Source organism: Camarhynchus parvulus, chromosome 13 (assembly GCF_901933205.1).
Source record: "Camarhynchus parvulus chromosome 13, STF_HiC, whole genome shotgun sequence".
In the NCBI taxonomy this organism is placed as follows: Eukaryota; Metazoa; Chordata; class Aves; order Passeriformes; family Thraupidae; genus Camarhynchus; species Camarhynchus parvulus.
This window is the reverse complement of record NC_044583.1, coordinates 9,559,163-9,584,330: the sequence shown is the minus strand read 5'-3', so window position 1 is coordinate 9,584,330 and position 25,168 is coordinate 9,559,163. Positions and strand designations below refer to the sequence as shown.

General features: G+C 47.4%; 1 protein-coding gene across 1 annotated transcript; it reads right to left on the bottom strand.

Moving 5' to 3' along the window:
• Positions 1–1,350: 1,350 nt before the first annotated feature.
• On the bottom strand, positions 1,351–22,983 carry TGFBI (transforming growth factor beta induced). The gene is made up of 17 exons (XM_030957598.1): positions 22,730–22,983; positions 18,452–18,550; positions 12,232–12,296; positions 11,085–11,242; positions 9,990–10,154; positions 9,134–9,280; positions 8,307–8,448; positions 7,538–7,750; positions 7,264–7,401; positions 6,879–7,024; positions 6,580–6,716; positions 5,945–6,075; positions 3,963–4,087; positions 2,949–3,051; positions 2,671–2,750; positions 2,227–2,251; positions 1,351–2,060 (listed from the first exon to the last, which is right to left on the bottom strand). The coding sequence occupies exons 1-17, from the start codon at positions 22,846–22,848 to the stop codon at positions 2,005–2,007; spliced, it is 2,049 nt and encodes a 682-aa protein (XP_030813458.1). The 5' UTR covers positions 22,849–22,983; the 3' UTR covers positions 1,351–2,004.
• Between the last annotated feature and the right edge of the window lie 2,185 nt (positions 22,984–25,168).

The following is a 25,168-nucleotide window of genomic DNA, read 5'->3' as shown; positions in this document are numbered from 1 at the left end:
CCACAGCAGCTCAGAGGATGGAACAGGCAGCAGGAGTGAGGCAGGGAGCACTGCCAAAGCACCAGGGAGAATAAGCGACAGGAGAGAGCAAAAAGGGAATTGGATTGAAAGGATAATGCACCTCTATCTACTGGAAACTGCTGGGACTCATAAACCTCCAAAAGCAAGCCTAGCAAAGCCAGGTTACACAAAAAGCACAAAGGAGACCATCACCCCATCACCACACATCCCAGCACCTGCCCAGGAGCCATGGAGTGAAAAGCCAGGGCTGTATTTCCAGGAGATGAAAACTCAGTTTTCTCAGTTGTCTCAGCAGATGGGGCTGCTCGTGGTTGTTAAGCTCATCTGAGCAGTTTTCCCTACTCCTGTCTACTCAAGTGGCTTCATTTTGCAATGAAACAATTAGTCACCAAGCCAGATGCCAAGAAGCTGTAAACAAGGGGCACTCACCTAGATGAGGAGCAGACCTACTTTCCACCCTTACAAGTTGTGAAGACTTTATATCTCTCAATTATGAAGCATCAAAGAAAAGAAGACAGAGCAGATTCGACATGGCTTTCCCTCTTTCTCAGGCTTTGGAAGGAACAGTAATTAGTTTAATACCAAGAAGCTGAGCCTCCCCCAAAATCCAATGCCCTGATACAACTGTTCTGCCTTGGGCTGCTGGGATTAGGAGGCTGGAAGTGTTCCTCCTCAGCCTGAAATACCAGGACTGCATCATGCCAGAAAAATATCAAAGAAAAATGAGAGGGGTAGTGAAGAAGAGAAATAAAAGAAGAGCTAAAAGAGGAGCTGGGTATTTTTCACACACTTGAGTTATGCAGACAACTGAGCAGGTGGGGTTTCAGTTTGGGCTTTTAATAGAAGGAGAACTATCAGGGTATTTCTCTGCCAGAGCAAGCAAAACAATCTTGAGTCTTTTGTGTTCTGCACTTGACACCCTCTCTTTTCTCTTTTTTGCCTCCCACTCCTGGGTTTCACCAAGGTAATGATGACCAGGGAGTGAATCTGAAGCCACGATGGGGAGTGAATGTGGCACTGAGCTCCAGCTGCCAGCAAAGGTGGCTGGGAGGATGTGCCTGGCCAAGGATAACTGTAACTATCCCTGTGCTCCTTGGACAGTGACAGTGGCTGCCCATGGAAGCACCAGCAAAAAATGATGCCAGGCCAGGATCAGAGAGGAGAAATGCAGAAATGCTCTGCCCTTCCACTCAAGTAACTATTAGGCCTGTCAATGTTGATCCAGCCAAATCTGATTCCCCTCTTTCCCAGTGCTCAGGTTTGATCACCTGCTGCCATCAGGTAATTCAAACCAAGCAAAGACCCAACCAAGCACTGTCACCACTTTTTATATTTATATTTTTGATTTTATTTTTAATTTTTATTAAAAAACAACCATTATTAAAAATGAATCATTTACCGTAAGGCTTTAGCCAGGGGGAACTCTCATTTCAAATCTCATAAACAAAATGCAGCACAGTTATAACCCATAGGCACAAAAAAAAGACCCCAGTTTAATAAAAAAAAAGAGAATACTTTAAACCATAGCTTATAACTATGCAATTGTCTCAATGTCAATAGAGAGAATTTTGTTAAAAGCCTGCAGATCAGAATTTCATGGAAGACTTTTAAAATCCAAGGGAAGAAGGAAGGACATGCGTGTCTAAAAAAATAAAAGGCCCTTGGATGTACCTATCAAGCCCAAAAAATTGAAAGTTGGTGAATAATTTTATTTAAAAAAGAAACAAAACAAAAATGAAACAAAACAAACAAAAACCCTTAAAACATTTCCTTGGACTGGGAACTTCAAAGTCAAAACCAAATAAAAATGGTCTTAAAATATATACATATATATGGCTTTTCATTTTTCCTATCCGTTTCTTTGCAAACAAAAATAAATTTAAGGGTGGCATTTGGTTTTAAAAAACGGTTCTGTCCTTCTCTTCAGCTGTCAGCTGGAGTGGATGGGATGGAGGCACTGACTGGTGGCTGCTCACGATGGGCTCAGAATCCCCCCGAGTTCTCCTTCATCCTCGCCAGTATCCGGGAGTACACAGGGGCTGCCAGGGAGAAGAGCAAGCTGGGTGGGTGACACAGAGCATCCCCCTGCCCCTCTCCTCCCAGTCATACTGCATCTTGCTTCGAGCAAGAGAACAGAAGAAACCTCTCTTTAAGGGATGGGGGAACACAATGGAAATTAGAGATGAGCTGGAGAGGTTGTTTTACCTAGTCGAGGATTCCTCTGAGAAACCTGCATGGGAAGAAAACAGGGTTTGCATAAATTCAACACATCTCCAACAGCCGTAAGAACAGTTTGTATGTCAATATAGTTATCCTTAGTCTCCAAAAGCTATGGATGCATGGCTCTTCATTATTGGAAGCTGATATCTAATATACCATGCCAAGGTTACATTCACAGTGTGCTGCAAACTGAAGCTTTGTGTTGCAAAATGTATTATTATTTCTCATAATTAAGAATTATATAAATACTAATTAATTATTTCTTATAATTTCCTATTAAATCATGCAAGAAGAGAGGATGGATCATTCCATGGAACACATACACTCACTTTCCTTGCAAGTCAGCATATGAATGTGACATGATCTTCCAATAATTGTTACCAAAATGCAATTTCAGCAGTTTCACAGTGAGAGGTTTTTCCCTTTTACCTTGGATAATGCAGATGCCTGTTTGAAGATTTCTAATGCGGGATCTGCAGGCTCGTCACCTCTTTCTTGTGGCCTTGAAGCTAAGGGTGGGACATTGAGAGCATTGAAATACTTGTCAGAGCATGCAGGCTGCTTCCTTCTCCTATTTTCTGCTGAAAATCCCACTACAGACTAATCTCTCCTCACCAAACTGAAGCAATTGCCCCATGTCCCCAATCCCTCCCAAAGCAGTTTTGCTGTAACAAGGTTTCTCTGGACATTTCTCACCATGGACTTACCCTGTGGCTGTAAGACAGAATTCACAGCATAAATGACACCATTTGTGGCCATGATATCACTTTCAGCAACAGGCTCCTTGTTGATATGTATTATGTTGTTCTTCTGTTCAGTAAAAGAAAAAATAAAAATGTAGAAGATTAGAATCTTCTGTCATTTCCAATGTTATTAAAAAAAACCCTTCACTTTGCATTCATTCATTTACTGGATGGTTGAAGGCATTTTCATTCCTCTTGGCAATTGAGGAGAATATAAAGACAAATTATAGCCTGAGCAGTTTTGCCCTGGAATGACTGGCAGGCTTTGGACTTCCTCAGTGCAACTGGCTGGGAATGCTGCCCCATGGCAGCAGAGCACATCCACCTGCACCCTGCCAGGGGGATGGATGGCTGTGGAGATGGGATCAGGACAGGGCAGAGCAGGACTGGACATGGGAAAAGCCCAGGATGCACATTGGCCAATTCAATGCACCTGGAAACACAGTCCCTTCCATTTTTTTTTCTCCCCATTGTGTTTTCTTATTCATAGAGTGGGCCATGATTTTTGCTTATTTTCTGAAATGATTTTTTTCCTCAATAGAGGATCCTACATTCCCTTATGTAGTGTAGAGTTTTTGAAATGAAATTACGTATCTAAATAAACTCTGCTGCGCTAAGGGAGCCCATGCAGAGATCATTTTCATTACACAAAAAGATATGTTAGCTGAACAAGCTATTCATCTCATTTATTTATGTTTTTACCCCATGACTCAGGGTTAAATTTATAGCAGCTCCTGGAAATCATTTACAACTGGTCTTCTGGGGAGAAAGCTGAAGCAAACCACATTTCATTCTTCCAGCTTGTTGAATTGAACAATGGCAACAGTTCCTCCAGTACAGCCCAGAAAACACTGGTGGGACCGTGGAGATGCTCTCACAGCGCCCAAATGAGCACAGACATGAGCTCTGGTCCATAACATAGACAACCAAGCACTGGACAGCCCTGCTGAGCACAGAAGGCCGCCTGAGGTGACTCACCATGCTGACTTCCAGCTTGTCTCCCTGCATGGATTTCAGCCTCACCAGGGCAGTGACCGCGCCGCTCACCAGGATCTCGTCGGCCACGTGGAACTTGAGGATGTTGGCAAGCTCCTTGGCATTACCTGGGGGAAGAAAACCTTTACAGCTGCAAACCAGCACCAGCACTTGCTTCCCATATTTCACGTGCTGGAATGGAATTACTTGGAAAACACCATAATTTCCTAGAAGGGCAAAGAAGCAATGTAAAATTGAAAAATAAACCAAAACCAAAAAGCAGGCAGAAGGGCCGGGTTAGGGCACTGAGGCCATTCCTGCCTGGGCAGGTCAGGTTCCCAAATCCAGAAGGACACTCTCCCAATGTCCCACCTTGGTACCTACCAAACCTGTCCTACACATGAATTCTCTCTCTCTTGGGTTTTCATCCCTCATTCTCTCACAGTGCCAAGTGAGAACCTGCTTCTCGGAATGAACCTGCTTCTCTTGCTGCTTTCACTTCCCAAGGAAGTCTGGGATGGGGTGGGGAAAGACCCATGTGAAATAAGGAAGCAGATAGGGCATTCTGGTATTTTCAAATGTCACCAAGGCCAAGTGTCACTTGGCAACAATCCTCACAGCTGGGTAGGAAGGGGAAAAGTGCAGAAGAAGTGACACTGATGTCTCATGGACTGATACCACCCCACTGAGTCTCTACTCATACAGCTGTGCTTTGAAACAGATTTTGGGAAGATGAGGTGCTTTCCCTGCACCATCTGTTTTCCAGTAGAGGTGGCGATGTGCTCAGCTTGGGCCAGTGGCACTTCTCCATCTCCTCCTTCAGAGGACACAGGGCCACTGACAAGCCCCACAGACAGACAGAGTCACTGACAAGCCACACAGACAGCTAGAGCAAAGGTGGCCTCCATCCACAGAGCACCTCCCTCACCAAGGGGGGTTTTTTCTTTCAATTCCTTCAAAGACTGTATGCAAGCTTTTTTTCCATTATGGTTTTCCTAGGGTGGCCACAGTTCACTCTGCACACCCTCACCAGCACAATCCACCTCTTCATCAGAGGCATAAACTAAACATTCTTGAGAAAAGAACATCTCAAGTGTCTGCATCTGGGAATCTTCATTCCTGCAGCCATTTACAATGGCTGCAAAACACTTCTGAAGTATTTATACGTTAAGCATAAGGCTAGACTGATATTACTGGTTCCTCATCCCTGCACTTAAAAGGATAACCAGCTACCATGGGCAGATGCTTCCCAAATTATGATGTCAATGTTTGGCTGGGTTTTAATGACAAGACATTGCATTCAAATACCTGACATTGTTTCCAGCCACAACCAGTTTTCAACATGAACAAAATAAAAGATCATGCTGCTTATCCAGAAGGGAGTTATTAAACATTCCCGTGCTTTTTTCCACACCCAGCCTGCATGCCTTTGCTTTTCAGGATACTGGTGTTTGTCTGAGCTAGAATGGTACATTGTTGGCTTCCCAGGATTAGACAGGACCTCCTGCTTTGTCCATGTATATGGAGAAGGAGAAACAGCCCCAGCCTTTTATTACTTAAATTTCATACAGTGTAACTTGAGGCTGTATGTGGACTATGTCTTCTCTTTGAAAAACTTACTGCAGACACTCCGATCCTGTGTTGTCAAGAGTCACACTCTCACTTCTTTCATTTCTTTTAGAAATATCTGGGAGTTATCTCACTTACACCACCAGTACAGCGAAATTAAAAGTCACAGTGAGTTTGTGACACACACTACAAACATATCTTCCAAGAACACAGGCAGTATAAACCCCACCTGGGGAATTCAGTGCCACTCTGTGCATCCTGAGCTTCTGCTCATACAACTCCATTGGGTAGGAAGCTTATGTTTCCAACAGACAGAGCCAAAGAATGAGATATAACAGAGAAATTTGGCCATTCCTCCTGGTATCACAGCAGTCCCACACGGCAGCTCATCACCCAAATGTTGTGGAGATGCTCACCCAGCAGTTTGTTGAGCTCCCCCTGGGGCATGGCTTGGAAAGCTTCGTTTGTGGGAGCGAACACCGTGAAGGTTCCTGGCCTGTTGAGGTTCTCTGTCAGCCCTGCAGACTGGATTGCAGCCACCAAGGTACTGCAAAGCAAACATGCATCAAATGCTTCGCTGCAAAACACTTCACTGGTCAGCTGTGTGCTGGGCTCAAGAGAGAGCTGGGGAGTTACAATGTGAAACCCTGCTGGGGTGCAGCAAATCAAATAGCCAAAATGGTCATTAGGGAGGAGATGAGCCCGTGGGGTCCAACCAGAACATCTGAGAAGGACAAAGCGACCTGGGAGTGCTGACTCCATGGGGACCAGATGCTTTGGGGAGTCAGAGAGGTCTGGCTACAGTGGATCTGATGGGCAGAGATGGCTTCAGAGCCAGATTCTTGTGGTATTAAGGGAACCACTTACTCTTGGCTCACAGTTGACTGAGGGTTATTTGAAGTTTCACTCCCTATAATTTAGAGAGACCATGGTTTTGGATGATCTTTCTATGCTAGGAAAACATATACATTGTCATGACTACGACCCATAATAAATAGAAACTGCTTTGGCAGCTGTTCTAAGTGGCACTTGGGAAGAGCAGAAAGGTCACCTGAAACGATGGTCTGCCTTGAGAACATCCATCACTGAGCCAGTTGGAGGAGTCAACATTTTGTCCACACTAAAGAGGGTCCCAAACCTTCCCCTCTTGTCATGGGCAGCAATGCAGGCATTTTCAATGCAAAGGTTCTGCAAACACAATCACAGAAAAGAAGACTTCATTAGAATGCTTCAAAAGAGAGATGTTGGTGCTTTCCACAATGCTCATTTCCCCTTTTTGCACAATTGCTGTAGCATCAGACACTGAGCATCCCCCAGCCCCGAGGAGCACAGCACACAGCAAGGACTCACATTGCGGTACACAAAAACTCTCAGCTCCTTGTCCCCCAGAGTCTGCAGCTTCTGTCCATGATACAGATATTTAGACGAGAGCTGGTCTTTAACAATGTGGTTCAGAAGCAAGTTTCTCATGTTGCTGTCAATAACAGGGAGTCCATCTGCAGCAAAAAGTATGGAAAGAACCAGTGATTCACTTAAAATGGCTATTGAGCCACTAAAAACCATTCAAACACAGAGCATTATCCACATCAGTTTTAAATTCTAAACCTGGATGCCACTGCCTTGAGGCATTTGAAAGAGGATTTGCATACTTGTGCACTGAAATCTGGGTGAAAACTGTTTGAAGAAGATCTGTGACCCAAACTGATGGAAGAAAGGGATTTAATCCCTGGTTTACCTTTGAACACATCATTCACTGGGGCAAGGAGGGTCACTTGCTCACTGCCAGTTAGATGAGAACTGAGCCCAGCTTGTCTGAAAAGGTCTGTAGACTTGGAAACTTCAGATTCTTGTGCCAACTCAAACACAGTCTTAGCTGAAAAGAAAGGCAACACATAGTAACCTTGCATTAAAGGTTATCCACTCATCACTATGCCCTCTAAATCCAGGATTTCCTTGGCAAAACAGACAAAAGAAAGGCAGCAGAAAGAACTGCAGAGAGGCACCAGTACCTGAGTCTGGGATCAGCAGCTCATTTACAAAATGCACCACGCCGTTGGTTGCCAGGACATCCTTGTTGGCAATGATGGGCTTCCCGTTGAGGGTCAGCTCCTCCCCACTGCAGCCCACGTCCAGGGTGGCTCCTTCCAGGGTCTCCATGGTCAGACCAGCAATGATGGCCTCAGCACACATGGCTGACTTCAGGATGTGATGGTTCAGCAGGTCTGTGAGAGAGGAGAGTGCCTTAGTGGGCTGCAAGAACCAGCTATGAAAGTGTTGCAGCTTTCAGGGATCCTGTTCCATGGCCAGGGCGTACTCCATAAAATGCGGTCTTTTTAAATTGAGCTGATTTCAGTTCCACAGCCTGTGAAATAAAATGCCTAAAAAGTCACTCTTTATACACTTTTGCCAATTTCAAAAGGCTTCATGTGGGTACTTGACTCACTTGTCAGGGGAAGTTACATTGATTAGATTTTACTTTTCTTGCGTCTTGATGGATCAATAGAAATCACCACTGCAAAAAGTGCTAAAAGAAAACTCAGAAAAGGGACTGCTTCAACTCCCTCATCCATATGTGGATGCTACTCCTACCATGTCTACACATCTACAACCAAAAGGAGCTGGGCTGTCCAGTTAAAAAAGGTGGACTCTGTCACATCTGCTTACTGCAGCTGTTGTCAGAGTGTATCAAGGAGCTGTTGACTTGTCCTTGAGAAAACATTTAGAAGAACTGAAAAATACTCTTCAGGCTCTCAATGGCCTCAGTGAACAAGCACTCACCCCTCAGGGCCTCTGGGTCTCCCAGAATCCTGTTCAGTGTTTCTCGTGGGATCTTCTCAAAGGCCTCGTTGGTCGGAGCCAGCAGTGTGTACTGGCCTTCGCTCTCCAGCAAGCTGCTGAGGTCAGATGCAGCCACAGCAGTCTTCACAGAAACAAGGAGAGAGGGAAAACTACATTCAGCCAGAATACAGAGGTCAGAAACTTTGTCCAGGGACACACTAAGGGCCAGACTTATTAAGGCTTTTATAATTTCAGAGGACTTACAAAAAATCCTGAATAGCTTCATTCAGCACTTTGGTCCCTTTAAAAATTTGACCCAGCCCCATGATTCTCTGGTGTTCCAGAAATTTGAGTACAAGAGCCCTTTTTTTTTGGCAAGACTGAGAGCTAGTTTGAATACCCAGATATGCCTGGAAAGGCTCGCAGTACTTCCAGTGAATAATTCCAATTAGAACCCACATCTGGCTAACTGTAAATCCCCTGTGCATTTTCCTTAATTTGGCAAATACCAAGGCAAATAAATCAGGACGCATCAAACTGGGACAGTTAATATCTCCTAAGGCTAAGACTCCCCTACAAGAGTGAGGAGACAGACTCAGTCTCTCTGTTTTCTGAGCAGCCATAGAAGGGTGACAATTGTTGTCATAAAACCCTACTTGCACTGATAGCAAGCACTTCTCTTCCTAAATCAAAAGGAGGTGCATTGGTACAAGGATTTCATCAGCAGCTCCAGGGTCACAGCCCAAGACACTGGCAAAGCTCTTCAGGACAATTCATGGGGGGTGGGTTGCCCTGAGCATCTTTCAGGAGAGCTGGAGTTGACTGACCCGGAGGGTTTCCAGGCTGTCCTCAGTCTCGATGATCTGCTGGATGGTGTTGGTGGTGGTGGCGATGACCTTGTCGATGACATGAACCACTCCGTTGGTGGCGTGGTGGTCAGCTTTCAGCAGCCTGGCACAGTTCACTGTCACAATCTGCACAGGGAGAGACCCATGGGTGTTACATGCACTAAAACCACTAAAATCAGAAGGCAAAGTGCTGCTTTTCTATTTCTATTTCAAATGCAGCGAGCACTTTATTGAGTCGGCAAGAGCAGGAGTTGTAGTTCCTTAAAATATCCTACCTTATTTTCCTTAAATTTTCCTTAAAATTTTCCACCAAAAGTGAGAATGTTCTATCAAGAATGTTTGAAATATTTCAAGTTTAAAGAGCTTTGAAAATCATCAGTGGTTTTGCCTGCCCTTAAGACTAAGAAAATAAGCCAGAACCAATACTCGGGCAAGCAGAGTTACACAGCAGCGTGGGCTGCAACAGCATTGAGGAAACCATCTGTTTAAAAATATCATTTTCAGACTCCTTCATATATGTATCTTAAATCAATAGCTGTCAATCTAAGCATTACAGAGTCCTGGAGGTCCCAGGACAGTGTAGGAGCTGCAAGGCAGCTGGAAAGCAAGCCTGCTGTGGGTAGGTTTAATATGAGGAAGAACTTCTCTACTGCAGGTGAGCATGCACTGGAACATGATGTCCTGAGGTGTCCCTCATTGGAAACATCCAGGACCATGTGGACACAATCCTGTGCCACGTGCTCTGGGATGACCCTGCTTGGGCAGGGAGGTTGGGCCAGGTGAGCCGCTGTGGCCCCTTCCAGCCCGAGCCAGTGTGACCCTGTGAGTGCCTTACCCCATTGGGATAGTGGTGGATCTGGATGGGCAGGTTCTGGTACATGGAGTTGAGGGTGGTGCCGTGTTTCAGATCATCCGTGAGCACCCGTTTGTCCACCATGTGGTAGCGGAGGGCGTTGAGCAGCTCAATGTTAACGTTGCTCACTAAGGAGTCCAGAGTCTCCTGAAAATCAGAAAAATCAAATTTTCAGTACTGAGTGCAATTAGGCATCTGCTAGAGGAGGTCTGGCTGCTCCCAGGGGGCTCCCAAGGTGGGGCTGTGGGCATGAATATTAAGTGATTCATTCAGCCTCGTGCCATTTGTGTAAATTAAGAGCTCAACTTTCTCAAATCTTTATCTTTTGCGTTACAAAAGTAGCAAGAGCTCTGACACCCAGTCCTTGGCACACAAGGGATGATTGCAGTCTAGAGTGGGATCATTGCATGAGCAGTAAGGCAAAAGGGCCACTGACAAATACACTGAAAGACCTTTCCCAATAGCATCATCCCTGCAAGGGGCTCTGCTGGGGCATTTGGGACAGTCTTGGCAGTGGAGAGACCCATAAATATCCCCCTTCCCTGCCCTAGTAATTGTTCTTGTTCACAGGGATGCTCGTCTGGGATGGGAGCAGCAGCAGGACAGCGCTGATCACTTCAGGAGTGGAAATATCACAAGACATGGAAAGAGAAAATCAAAATGAATGTGAAGGAAATGTATATCTAATTGAACATGAGACACAGTCATGTGGGAATTACTGAGGCTCCAGCTGGGACTGGCTATTTGTACAAATTAAGAACAACCAGAATGGCAATCTAAGGGGTCAACAAGAAAACTGGAAAGAGATGGGAAGGTTCTTGCTGCAGGTCTCCATTCAATCTCTAATGGTAACAGGCAGGGAAAACTGAATTAGGGGATTTCTACATCCACATCTCTGGTGATGGGATCCTTCAGAAGCAAAGCTCTGGAGCTGATGGACCAGTACAATGAAAACCACCCTGGAAATCCACAGTCCTCCCTCCATCAGTACTATGCCTATCCTGCCAGACCCCTGCAGAGCTGGATCTCCACTAGGGAAAATCAGAGGGAGAGGAGGAAGCAGAGGGATCATCTTACAGCAGACAAGGATGCCCAGGCCTCATTACTGGGAGCAAAGATTGTAAAACTTCCAGGTCCTTCGATCTCTGGCCTTAGGTTGGAGCGGTCGGAGTAGAGCTGTGTGGTGGCAGAGCCAACCACTCCCAGGGTTTCATAGATGTTGGAAAGTGGCAGAGCTGAAAGAAGAGAAGGTTAAGTTCCCAAAAAACATCATTCCTCCTTCTGGCTGAATTAAAGCATAGCTGGTGAGAATGCTGGGAAATGAAACACATCAGGGGATTGGTGTCTGTTCAATAATTAGATAATAAATAATCACGGCCTGACAGCTTCACCCTCAATTACAGCAGCGTAATCCAGGATCTACTGTATTCTTGCAAGTTTGAATGGACTTATTCTGGATTTATACAAATGTGATTTAGGCAAGCAAAGACATTGATAGCTTTCACCCAATCCTGTTTGTATTCAGGCTTTTGGGATTTGGTGTTGGACACTGCTGGTCTCAGTGTCCACTGACCACGTGCACCAGCCCATGTGGTTAACTTGGAGCCATCAGACTTTTGTGGAAGGAAGTGTTCTGAAAGCAAAAGCAGAATATGGCTTTCTTCAATAAACTCAGTTTATTGCCCCCCAATATCAACTGTACTTTCTCCTAAATAAAACTTTGCTAAACTCATGCTTGCCAAAATGTTCAAGGCCAGGTTGGATGGGGCTTGGAGTAACCTGGTCTAGTGGAAGGTGTCCCTGCCCATAGCAGGAGGTTGGAACCAGATGATCTTTAAGGCTCCTTCCAGTACAAACCACTCTATGAATCTATGAAAATGAAAATGAGCAGAGATTGGCAGAGCTGTCTCTTACTCTGCCATTCCTCTGAATTGAATTTCCAATTCAGATATATTACTTGCTGGAGTAAGTAGGTCCCTATGGCCTTCCCATGCTCGATTAAGTTCAATTACATCCAAGGTTCTAAGTTGTCTGGAACATTTAGCATGCTTTGGAGCTGATCTGACTCTTGGCTGGTGCTCCACCGAGTCCATTTTGGACTTGTTCGTGGCAATATTGTGCAGAAATTGCAAAAATCAAATCCACTCTGAGCAATTTTCTAACATTTCCCTTTACTAGGCAGCTATATAATTTTAAGTCTAAAAAATGTCAAACATATTTTTACCAGCTGGGCAGCCTTTTTCTCCAGGAACTTTTTCATATCCAGGACAGCACTCATAACTGATTACTCTGCAATAAGAGATGGATACAGCAGATTAACCAGCAGTGTCTCACAGCTTTTTCTCTGTTTGATATAATTCTGGGTCCATCCATGTTGGGGATGTTTCCAAGCAGACTCTTCATTAGAAATACAGACTTCAACAAAAGACTAACCACACTTTTATCTCCTTCAGGGCTGCATGTTGCCAATTTCTCCACACAACAAAAGCAGACAATTTCTTTTCAAAAATACAGTTTCCAGGAGACTTTATACAAACAGTGCATGGAAACTGATCCCACAGTCCCAACAGGACTGCCAGTGCTGGTTCATCTGGGCACATTTCCCATGGGATTTGGGATCTCCTCAGCTGACTGCTGCTGTCACATCTCATCACTGCTCCACCGTGGCTGTTTGACCAAACCAGCCAAGCATTTTCCTCTCATTTCACCCTCTTTCTGTCCACCACCAGAAATGTATTTGCTTACTTATGGCAAAACCCACAAGACAGATCTGGAGGGAAAGGAGAACCCTGTTCTCAGATATGTGCATTGGCACAAGGACTTGGGAAAAGCCCTGCAAGGAGAAATTCCACCTTGGAAATTCCACCCTGAAGTGGTGGGATGTGCATCCCCAGGCAGCCTGGGCAGCACCACAGCACAGCTGTGTCCCTGTGAGCAGCTCCAGAGCAGCACTTCCTTCTGCCTGGCAGCACTGTCCCCCTGTAAAACCAGAGGGGTTAGAGGCACCACCCCGGGCTGTCCTGCTGATTTCAGACCCTAAATAAGCAAGAGCTCCCTGAAAACTGCATCCATCATCTGCAGCTCTATGGGAAACAATCATCTGATTCTCAAAAGTGGCCATTTCAGGGAACATGGCTTGATATTAAGAGGGAGAAGAAAAAAATTAAAAAATGAAAAGGGGAAAAAAATCAATCCAGAAGTTGCCTGCTTATTTTTCCCAGGGGATTCTTTCACCTATTGCTCTGTGCTTGGTGTGAAAGTAACAAGGCCACCTGATTGATGGGCTGAGAGAGCCAGGGAATAGGTGTTCCTCCCAAGCACAAGCATTTCCTCTGTGCTCCCAGCTGAATTTGAGACAAGTGGGATGCTGTACTGCTGAGGGTCAGCACACTCAGTCAAACAGAGAGGAAAATCCTCCAGCTTCAGATATTTGTCATCATTTTAACAAACAGTAGAAATGCCTGAGGTTTAATAGGGAATTCTTCAGGGTAATTAAGAGCCAGAAAGTAAAACAAATACCTGCTTTTGTGTGACAGAAGCAAATAAATTCTGTGTCACGGTTTCCTAAGAGAATTACAAACCAAACCCAGACTGATTGTCTAGACATTATATATTCCATGTGGGAAAGAGTTTGCCTAAAGCAATCCCTTCCTTTGACTACTGGAGATCTTAACACCCTGCTGCTCTGCTTTCCCAGCCCCCCTGTCTCGTGTTCATTGGAAACACACACTTTCTTCCCCCACCACTTCCCTCCCCTACCTCCAATTTTTCTTTTTTTCACCCTAGAAACTAAATCCAGTCTAGACAGTTCCCTTGGTTCAGACCTGTAATCAAAGATGAAGAGCTGATTAAAGAGAAATCATTCCAAAGTGCTGACGAAGGCTTTAAAAGCTTTACTTACAGATCAATTGGAGATTAATGAGCTGCTCCAAAGGGGCAGGACATGCATGCACACAGCCTGTGGCACACTGGCTCAGAGCTGCCCCTGGTGCCTGCCAGGAGGGGAGGGCACTGCCAAGGGATGCAGATACCTGGTCAAATGTCCCTGCCCATGGTAGGGGTGGAAATGGATGGTGCTTGAAGCCCCTTCCCAGCCAAATCATTCTGGGGTTCCATGACTGCACCTCCTGCCTTTCACTGGGTTTGTGGGCATCTCCAGCAGCAAAGGAAGCTCATGGCAAGAAGCACCAGGGCAGACACTGGGCCAACTCCACTTGGGTAGGGACTTCCTCAAGTCCCCTGTCTCACTCTCCCACTGAAGCTTTCAGCATCCCCTGCTGTGTGTCTGGCACCTTCAGCATCCCCTGGTGTGTGGCTGGCACATCACCATGCTGAGCTCTGGCACACCCCTGCAAGGGGCCAGGTGAGCACAGAGGTTCAAGGGCTGGCACCTACAAGGAGCCAGAGATGAGGTTATAAAACAGCTTCAGCTTCAGGCATTTGGCCTCCCATGGCTGGCGGAGCAGGTGGAAACAAAAGCCCACCCAGCCCACCCAGCGGCACCACTGAAGGGGCTGCTCAGGGGTGGCCTCAGGGCATGTCCCCAGCTGGTCCTGCAGCCACCTCCAGCCCTCAGACAGGAGCAGCAGAGCCTGGCTGAAGGATGCTCTGCATCTCAGTGCTGCCTTCCCCCTCACATCCATGGGGTGGGGAGGCTGCTCTTGGCACATCCTGCTCCAGCTGGGTCAGAGCCACATTCTGCTGCCCAGGGAGGAGAACTTCCCTTGAGCACTCCCAGCCACTGCTGCACACTGTGGGCTCTGCACAAAAGCCTTGGGAACTGCCCAGTCCATCCCTGCTCCTGCTGCCTGCTCCATGGCCCAGCCCCTGCACCGCGGGTCACACTGGCACTGCCCTCACACACAGAGCGTTTGTCATCCCCTCTGCAACGCCTCCACCACAATTTCCTGGCCTCCTCAATGAGTCATTTCAAGTCAAATCTATAGTTTTTTAGCCCCTGGTATTAAAACACTATTTCTTTAATGTCCATTTGTGTCTGCCTGCAGAAGAAAGCTCCTTTAGTTTAGGCTGTTATTAGTCATTGTTCCACTGCTGTTGCATTCTTAGGAGCTGAAATTAAATTTAAAGTGTATTTTTCAAGGTAATAAAAATAAGCTTAGGCATATATTAGTGAAAAAATATCCATTTGTAATAATTTCCTGTAATAAAGCCCATATGCTTTGTTTTTGTAAAATAAGTGCCAGTAATTTTTTTCTAAACTGAGGTTGTCTTCATTCTCAAGACAAAACAGTGTGTGGGGATGTGTTCCATTGCAACCCCAATTCTGGAAGAATGAGTCCAGTGCACAAGGGAAGGAGACAAATATAAAATACACAGGCAAAATGATGACAATATATTCTGAATGAACTACTTTGACTTTGGAATAACCAACAGTGGAAAGTTACCTAATTAGCAAAACACTTTTCTCTCAGTGCTCCTTGAAATCAAAGCAGTGTCAGACTTCTTGCCAACTATCTTATCTCACTTCATCAGCAAAGATAAAAACTCTACATAAATCCTCTACCTAATTTCCCTGTAACTGTGTGAGCCAATGCTTTAGCAGAGAAAAACAAATTAAAAAAAAAAAAAAAAAAAAGCAGATAAAGAGGTAGAACTCTTCATCTGTGGTTTCCAGGCCGGCTTTCCCTGCTGCTCCAGTCACTCGAAGTCTCCCAATGCAGGATGTGATCTTCCACAAGGAGTGAAGTTATGCTGCAGGAGTGCAGAGCTGTTCTGCCTTCCTTGCCAAGGGGTGGATTTCTCTGCTCAGGGCCAGCTCTGCAGGAGCTCAGCTTTGCTGCTCAGCAGTTCCACTGAGCTCCCTCCCACCACCTGTGTGAAAAGGTGCTCAGAGCAGGAAAAGGAAAGAAACCAAAGCAGTGAAACCCATCGTCGTAGAGCCAGGCGTTTTCACCTGCAGCACACAAACAGCTTGTGGCACCAGTGACCCTTTGAGCAACTACAGAGGAAAACAGCAAAGTGAAATGTGAAGTAGATGAGATGGCTCAAGTGTCTCCTCCCCAGGACTGCTGCTCCCAGGTGGGAAAGCCTTTCAGGAGGAGGAGAAAATTACCATGCTGACCATGCTTATGCAGCTCCACCATCCCCCCAGGGCTGATGGGGGATCCCCCTGCCTGTGAGAGGAGCACCCACACAGCTTGAGGAGGGGACTGCTGACCACAGATCCCAGGCAAAGGCTTAGGATCACCCCAGTTATCATAAATGTGCCAAATCCTGATTTTTTCCTAGGATTTCAGGGTATTCTCAAAACCTGTCATGGACCAGCTCAGCCCAACAGGAGGGGCCAGTTTGGAGGTTCATGCTGAGACCATCAGCTGTGCCCACCCGATCTCCTGGGCTCTGATACCTGAGCACGCCACAGCATCAGCCTCCTGACACTGCTGCAGGAATTTGACTGCTCCAGCACAATGCATCCTGTCCTTTATAGCCCCAATGACTCCTGATTGCTTCCATATGCCAGGCACACCACGTCCAGTGGGAGCCATCACAAGCAAACACTTGTAATCAGAGCTGTCCCAGGGTCCCCTGGAAACTCTGAGTCAAGGCACGTGTCTTTTGTTCTGCACCAGCCCTGCTGAAGGAGAGAGCAGGGCCCAGGCTCAGGAATGACTGCGAGGGGAGAAGACAATAACACCCATTGTGGGGATGATGTAAAGCAAAGAATAGTGAGCAAATTCTGTGGATAATGGAAAGATTAGCTCATAGGTTAACAGGCAGGTTAATGGTCTGTGTGCTTTTCTCTCAGTGATGCATCACTGGGTGAGATACTTGGGTAAAAGCAGAGAAAATGAGGTACAAGAGTTCACCCCAAATAAAAGAGTTCTCCTCAAATGAAATCATGAAATGGTGCCAGATGCCAGTTATTCCACCTCCTCCTTGAGATAAGTGGATGAGTTTGTCTGTGCCAAATACAGCTGCACTCTTGGTTTATACAAGGTTAGTTTCTCACTTGCTTCAGAGCTAAAGAAATCCATGGCTGGACTGCTTTGCCTTTCAGTGACCAGGGCAGCAAAGCTCTCCCACATCCACAGCTGAGTTGTGTTTTCTTTGGAGACACACTGAGCTACTCTGTTATCAGAAGAGGCAATGATGAGACCATACTGCTGAGCCATAACCTTGTCCATGTCATGTCAAGAAGCACCATTATTCAGCCAAGATGACAGCCTGAACTCTACTCACCCAAGCTAAGCCTTCCCAAAATTTTGTTTGTAGAATTAAGGGGAGGGGATCTGGTTGCTTGTTTTTACAATATTGCCTCTCCTTTTTTTTTCTGAAAAGAAACTTGACATAAGGAAAACAATGGTACATGCACACTACATGGTACGGCCAGCCATACATCCTCCTGAGGTACAGAATTTTCCTCCTTAGGGCAAACCCGTGTGAAGTACAATGAAAGGCCAAAAGCTGTGCACAGCCATGACTCCTGGTTTGCTTCCCTCCTCCCCACACCAACAGCACACATGAATCCTGACAGCCAGGTGTCACAGCAACCTAAATCTGCAGGGAAGAACAAATCTGCATGTTGCTGTAGATCTAATTACAATTTATACTGAGCCGTAAGGGAAACAAATGAGATGATTTTCTCCTCTCTGTTCTTGACCCTGCAGATCCAGGATGAGACCTGGCCCAGAGCTCTGATCCCACAGCCAGGACTGCTCAGGGAATCTCTGCACTGGCCCTGGGTGCTGGGATGGTCCATGCTGTGGGCCAGAAAGGGAGTCCAAAGGCCCAGCCTGGACTACAGCAAGGAAAAAGATTCTCTGCTCCTGCTCTACAGCCTGGCAGATAGTCAAGCATGCATAGCCCTAATTATCTGCTGACTGCATCTTTCAAAAGAATGTCCCGAGGCTGCTCACACAGATTCTTCATGCAACAGCTACTTGAATATTATTGTTTGCAATGTTAGACGTGGAACTGGCCCGCAAGTCTGATTAACTTTCCTGGTGGAGTCAGAGTGTGTTGGCTAAACCTGACACCTCTTTCCTTTTATTTGTTTTCCCTTCCAAAGCAAACAGATGGAGATGAATTTTACATTCTCTCCAATATCCATCAGCTCTGGGCTGCCTTTTTACCCCCTTTTCTATTTCTCAAATCTAGGCAGCATTGAGCCTATCATGGAGACAGTACTAGAAAACATCTGGCCCACACTTCATTACAGCACAGAGAGCTATATAAGTATATATAGAAATGCAATTAGAATAAACCATGAGGGTTTATGTTTACATGGCACTTTTCATTCTTAACATCAAAGTGTTCTAGAAAAACAAATATTTCTTAGGGGGTAAAAAGCTCAAACAGTTTTTAACACGGACACACGTGACACGCACACCAGGGCTCTGACATCTGCCATCTCCTTCTGCCACCCAGCTCCCACCTCCACAAGGGGTCTTTGGGGAGACCCTGTCAGGCACCCAGGGACTTACGTGGACTTCCCACAGATCTTCCTCTGGTACCACTGCTTGCAGTTGGTGAAATATTTCCTGTTGGTGCCGATCAGCTTCTGCACCGCGCACACATTGGGGCTGCAGGGAACAGAGCAGAAGAGGGTCCTGTCAGCCTCCCCCTGCCAATGCTGACCCCCAGCACGGAGCCAGAGCCCACCTGACAGAGCCTGAAAAGCCCTGCTGGGATGGCAAGGGAGGAAACCTTGAGAGCTGCAAGTCACCTTGCTCGATTCAGCCCTACAATGAGTATCATGAAGTGGAGGAAGCAGAGAAAGAGATCTCTCCTGACTCTGCCAGAGCATCTCTTTCTTCACTGAGTACAAATTCTTGACTTTTTTCCATGTTCCACCTCTCACCAAAATATAAAGAAATAAGTAAAAACCTTTTGGTCAGAATTTCCATGGTGTACCCCTACTTAAAATTCAAAACTCAGCTAAAACCCGGGAAATTATGCAATAATCCAAATCCTTGCAAAAGAAACCATTATTTTATTATCTAGGACATTAAAAAAATGAAACAGGTATTTATCAGCCTACAGACTTGCATCAAACCCAGAACTTTGGCTGCATGATAGACTCAGCAAATTCTGGATATGAGGATAAAAGGAGCTGAGTGAGGGGAAAAGGAGCAGTGGCACTGCCCTCCTCTGCTTCAACACACCAGATATGACAGCACAGATCACAAGGGGCTGTACCAGCCCATGAGGTACCAAGAGCTCCTGCTCAGCCAAAAAACCTGGTTGTTGGTGTTCCATGTGTGAGTAACCCTGCTGAGAGCTGCCTGCAGCCCTGCAGCTTTCTAAGAAGTGGTATCACCGTGAGCAGAGATGTGGTCAAGCTGGAGCTGGGAGCTTCTTTGCTGCTGGTTTGGCCAGCACAGCATTTCCCTGCTCTGCCTGGCTCACCAGCTCTGTGGTTTGTGGCCAGCAGCCCTGGCCACGTGTGTAGGCAAAACATGGTCAGCATAAAAGATATGATTTATGGATCTGGGTTGCAAGGCCATCAGCTGCCTCTGGGCTTGACCAGAGGTGTAGCAAATGCTCCAGCAAGCTGAGGATGCTTAGCTCAGCTGAGGCTGGATTCCCAACGCCACCACCATGTCCCAGTTGCAGCAGCATCACTAAAAGTATGCACAGTATTGGCTGCCAAGCAGATGAAGGGAAAACAAATAATTAAGCAAAACACATAAATCATCACTTCAGCCTGTCAGAAGCGCTCTGTGCTGTCCAAGGCAGATTTTTCATTTGCACAAACGAAACTCCCAATGGGGTCTGGAGATGCTCTTGTGAAGGTCCCGTTGCTGTGCTCGGGAGAACAGGCAGCAGCCTGTGTCCTGCTGTGTCTGACCGAGGCACTGCCCCCCAAAATGAACAAAAGCAGCGTTTGCAGCCCAACCAGCAAGTCCTCCTGTGGCCGTGCTTGCTTTTCAGCGGCATCCCAGAAGGGGCCAGCGTGCCATCATTAGCATGAATTAACCTGAGGGTCTCCCATAGCTGGCTGACTGCAGTGCCAGCCTCCGCGGGAGCCTGGCGTGCCTTCAATGAGCCTTTGTTGCTGCGGCTGCTGCAGGGCCCTGCGGAGGCAGCACCCGACCCTGCGTGTCCCAGGCACCTTCATCCTGCCCCGAGGGCAAAGAGAGGAGCTGCGGGACCTGGGGACACTCAGCTCATCATTCCCTCATTGCTGCCACATCCAGCAATGCTGGCTTGTTTCTTCATGAAAGGATCTCATTCAGTTTCTGTATATAAGGCAGGGAACAAGGAGCGAGAACCTACTGCAAGAAAGTTAGAAATCACAAAACCAAACTTTCAGCTGGTGCAAACTGGCCAAGACTCAGCAACTTCCAAGCCAAATCATCGCTTAGAGAGACGTCTGTGCTCTCTGACTCAGCCCACCTTGGCCACCCGGCGCTGCCGTGCCGAAATATGGTTCCAATTACATCGAAATTCCAAACCTTGCCTCGATTTTAGCATCTGGCTGACGGCAGTGGACAATCCCTCTAATATGCATCTTGACAAGCCTGGCTACTGAAGGACTTGTTTGATCACTTCCCCCACATCCCCATGAGCAGCCTGCCAAGAAAACCCTTGTGCCTCCGGGTCAGTACTTCACTGCCTTGCTCCCTCCTCCCTGCCTGGGACTGCAGCTCTGGGGGGCTGCTCCTCCCTCCCTGACTTATGGGGGGAAAACTTCTTCCCAGTTTTTGCTCAGTGTGGAAAAACCCCTGCTCAGGGCTGTGTTATCAATGATTCCTGCAGGCACGCTGTAGTAGCGGCTCCCTGCATTGCATGTCCTGGTTCCTTGCCCAGTCTGGCTTAAAATGAATTTGTCAACACTCTTCCCTCTCCTCGTTGGAGTTCATCACCTCTGCCATGCCGCTCCCAGCCAGCCACGCTGACTCCAGGATAAAACTGCCTATTGTTCCCCTTCAGCCAAAGCCTCTTGCTTGGCAGCAGCAGCTGGGAGCTGCTGGGACAGGGGCAGCCCTTGGGAAGAGGCTGAGAAAAGCAGGACTTGATGCACAGCCCCAGATACCTGCAATGGCTGTGGCCATGGTGCTCCCCAGCATCACCTTGTGCCCACAAAGCTGGCAGGCTTTGGGAAGAGCATTCCTATATTTTCATCTCCAAATGTTAACGTTCCTTATGCACTTTTCAACTCCTCTCACTGACTTGAGCTGGTTCATTTTAAAAAAAAGCTAATTAAGACGTACAAGTTTTGCTGTGGAGCCAAGCTCTGCCTCCCAGCTCGCTCTGGGCTCAATGGGGGCATTGATGGTGTGGGGGATGCTCACAGCAAAGGGTGGCAGTCCTGCTTGCACATCCCTCTGGAGTTGGCTCCTGCAAGCAGCACAACACACCCCACATCCAGAATGTTTTTGGCTGGTTTTGTGCTGCTGTATCTCTCTGGCACGTCATTAATCAATGCTCAAAATTCTGTGTATGTTCAAAAGTTAGCTTGGTAAAAATCACCCTCTCCATCACAATGGGAGCAGTGAGCAAGGAGCTGTGGTCAGCTACACTGGGTTTATCTCAACTCAGATGGAAGTTCTGGCATTCCAGTTCTTTCTGTCTTACAAGGCACCAGAGTCACATCTTACCCAGTGCCTCTGGTAATTGTGCAGGGTAAAAGCTTCTCCCTGCAGAGATGAGTGCACTGATTTACACCAGGACTGCCTTAACTTATTCAGCCTGAGCAAACCTCAATCTCAGGGCTATCAGCAGAACTATTTACTTAGCTTCACATCACACAGAGAGGGTGAACAAGATTCACTGTATTTCTACGTAAATGACTGCAATTCTGTCATTATTGACCTATTACAAATAAATATCAGCTCAGAATTTGCCTGTTGGATTGTGTCCCTGGTCAGGCATACAAACAGCACATCCCTTGTCATAAATCCTGACCGAGATCCCTGCCAGAGAATGTATCAAATTGCAACATTTAAATCTTGGGAGTTTTTTTATTTAAAGCATTTCATGACCCTGCTTCCAGCAACGCACTTAAACAGAAGCTTCAACTCAATCACTGTCACCATCCCAAGAGATGGAAGCCAGCTGAAAGGTCTTTGATCCTTTCACCATTCCTAATTCTTAATAAACTTTAAAAACAGTGGGAACAACTATTAACATTGGGTTAGTTTAGTGCCTATCAAGGAACACTCAAAGTACTCACTCTATAACAGGCTGTGTATCAAGAAAGAGAGGTCTACATGCATTTTTTCATAGGCCCCTTATCTTGTAAGGTTTATGAATAAATTAGTGATTATTTTTGTCAAGAAAACTTCCAAGACTAACTGAGGTTTCCAGTCAAAGAGTAAGTTGGTGCTGACTCCACAGAGTCATTGAAGGGTTTTTTTTTCTTACAAATTCATAAAACCAAGAATTCTTTCCACAAAATCTTTAATGGCTCAAAACCTGGGGACCTTTACCCCCTTTTTCCTTAACAGGGATAAACTGATAAAGAAGCATTGGAAGGTCCGAAATGACATCTGCAACACTAAGTTCCGTGATGGAAAGGGGGAAAAGTTACCGAAAGAGAAAAGGTTACCAGGGGATGAAAGAGAAGGAAATGAGAAAGAGTTACCTCTTCTTATAAGAGGAAGAGAAAGCAAGCACTGGTTACCGAGAGAGCTCCCCACGGTGCCCGCACAAAGACCCCGGGGCGAGCCCGCACCGGGCGCATCCCCCGCGGACCGAGCAAACGTGGGGGAAAAAAGGATTTAAAAGAGATTTCCCCCCTCCCTGCCTCGCCTTACCCGTGCTGCCGGCCGCGGAGCCGGCTGTGCTGCAGGACCTGCTGGTACGGGGACTTGGCGGCGGCGGCGAGCCCGAGCGCCAGCAGCAGCAGCAGCAGCGGCAGCAACGGGCGCGCCATGGCCGGGCAGCGCGACGGGACGGGCAGCGGCTCGGCTCGGCTCGGCACGGCTCGGTTTGGTTAGGCTCGGCACGGCACGGCACGGCACGGCACGGCTCGGCACGGCACGGCACGGCTCGGCACGGAACGGCTCGGCACGGCACGGCACGGCACGGCACGGCACGGCACGGCACGGCACGGCACGGCACGGCACGGCACGGCGGCAGCGAGCCCCGTTAAATGCGGCGGCGGAGCGGGGGCGGGAGCGGCCCCGCGGGGGGAGCGGAGCCGCCCGGCCCGGCCCGGCCCGGCGGGAGGGGAGGGGAGAGGGGAGAGGGGCCGCCCCCCGCCGGGGGCATCCATCCGTCCCTCCGTCCGCCCATCCATCCGTCCCTCCGTCCGCCCATCCATCCCTCCGTCTGCCCGCACTTCGCTCCGTCCGTGCCCCGCAGACCCGGGATGTTTCATATCCCCCTTCCCAGAGCAGCGTTTCATTTTCAATTTCTTCTTCATCCGGACTTTCCCCTCCATCCTCCGCCGGTCGGGATTCAGAGCGGGTGGGTGCTCTGCCCCTCCGGGATCCCCCTGCCCCGGGGCTCTCCTGCTTTCAGCCCAGCCCTGCCCACGCCCGTGCTGCTCCCCAGGTCCCCCCGGTGCCTCCTGGTGTCCACCCACTCCCAGCCACTTCAGCACTGGCAGGGGTCACCCTTGGCAAGAGGTTTCTTGTTCCTTTTGTACCAAACCAAATGAAAGCAGGAGGTCTTAGGCTGAGGAAGTTGGGGGTGCCCAGTTTGGAGAAGAGAAGCTTCAGGGAGATCTTGGAGACTCTAACAGTACCTCAGCGGAGCTTATAAAAAGGAAAGAGAGCAACTGTTTGTATGGCTAGATAATGTTAGGACAAAGGAGAATGGTTTTAAACTAAAAGGGGAGAGATTTAGATTTGTTATTAAGAAGAAATTATTCTCTGTGAGGTTGCCTAGAGAAACTGTGGCTGCCCCATCCCTGGAAGTGTTCAAGGCCAGGTTGGATGGGGCTTGGAGCAACCTGGGATAGTGAAAGGCATCCCTGTCCATGGCAGGAGGTTGGAACAAGATGAGCTTGTAAGTTCTTTCCAAACCAAACCTTTGTGTGATTCTATGATTCACTGCAGCATCCCAGTGTTTGTAAAGGATTTGCTCTGATTGGACTGACATCAAAGTCAAAGGGTCCTTTCCTCCCTAAATCTGCCTGGGAAGCAAAAGGGGTCCTTTGGGGCCACTTGCCCTAAGGGACAGATCTGTGCAAAATCCTCCTGTGGCTTTGCAGACTGGGCAGTGGCCAGCAAGGGCAGCTGCTCAGCAAAGGATGGGAATTGAAACGTGTCCAGCGAGCAGCCACTGAGCCAAAGAGAAAAAAAGTCTTTAGCAATATCAAGCACTTTAAATTTACAAAGATTCCCCCCCCCCCAGTAAATAAATCTGATCTGCATAAAACCTATTAATTGCTTCTTGGAAAAAATTCATTAAACCATTCCTCAGTCAGGTTTCCTCTCTCCAGGGAGTGTTTCATTACTGCCTCTATCTAAGTAGGTAAATAATGAAATCTTACCTGCAAAGACTCATGACTCCAGCATAAAAGATAAGACATAGAGGTCTCAGGCCTTTCTGAGGAAAAGGTGATGTTTTAAACCCTCTTGAGCATTGCCTGAGAGCCTCAGCTGCATCTCTATAAAATGGAGGCAATTTTATGAGCCTCCAGTTCTGTGTTTAAAAGGGAGCAGTGATCTATGCTCTGCCCAGAAAGGGTGACTTGGTTCCCTGGCTCTGGGCAAAGACTTTCAGTTGTGAAGCCCAATCTGACGGTTGTGCATTTTCCAGGTCAGAGTTAGACCCCTTGGTCTAACTCCTCCTCCACAAGCTATTGCAATTTTTTTTTCTGCCAGGGGAAGGCTTAAAACTCTTAAAAACAGAATGACAAGCGGAGGGAAATCAAGCAAAGGCATTGCCAACTGCTGAGGCCTATGAAAACAGCAGCCAGTTGCAATTTCTCTGAAGAAAAACATCAAAGATCCCACATGGTGGCAGAGCCAAGCCATGGGTGTAGGCTCCTGCCTTGCCCCCACGTGCTAGACTGCTGTTTGGGAATCACAAGGTCCCTTTCACTCACAAAGCTGGTTTATAGATGTATGCGCTCCTCTCCCAGACACCCCAAGGAGCAGGAACCCCAGGTCCTCAGAAGAGCATCTTCCCCCAGGAGCCCAGGGCTGCTGTCCTGGGAGGAGCCACCAGGACCCCCTGTTCCTATTACAACCTTCCAGGACGAGGGTTGATGTCCTTGAGACACCAAACCCCACACTGTACCC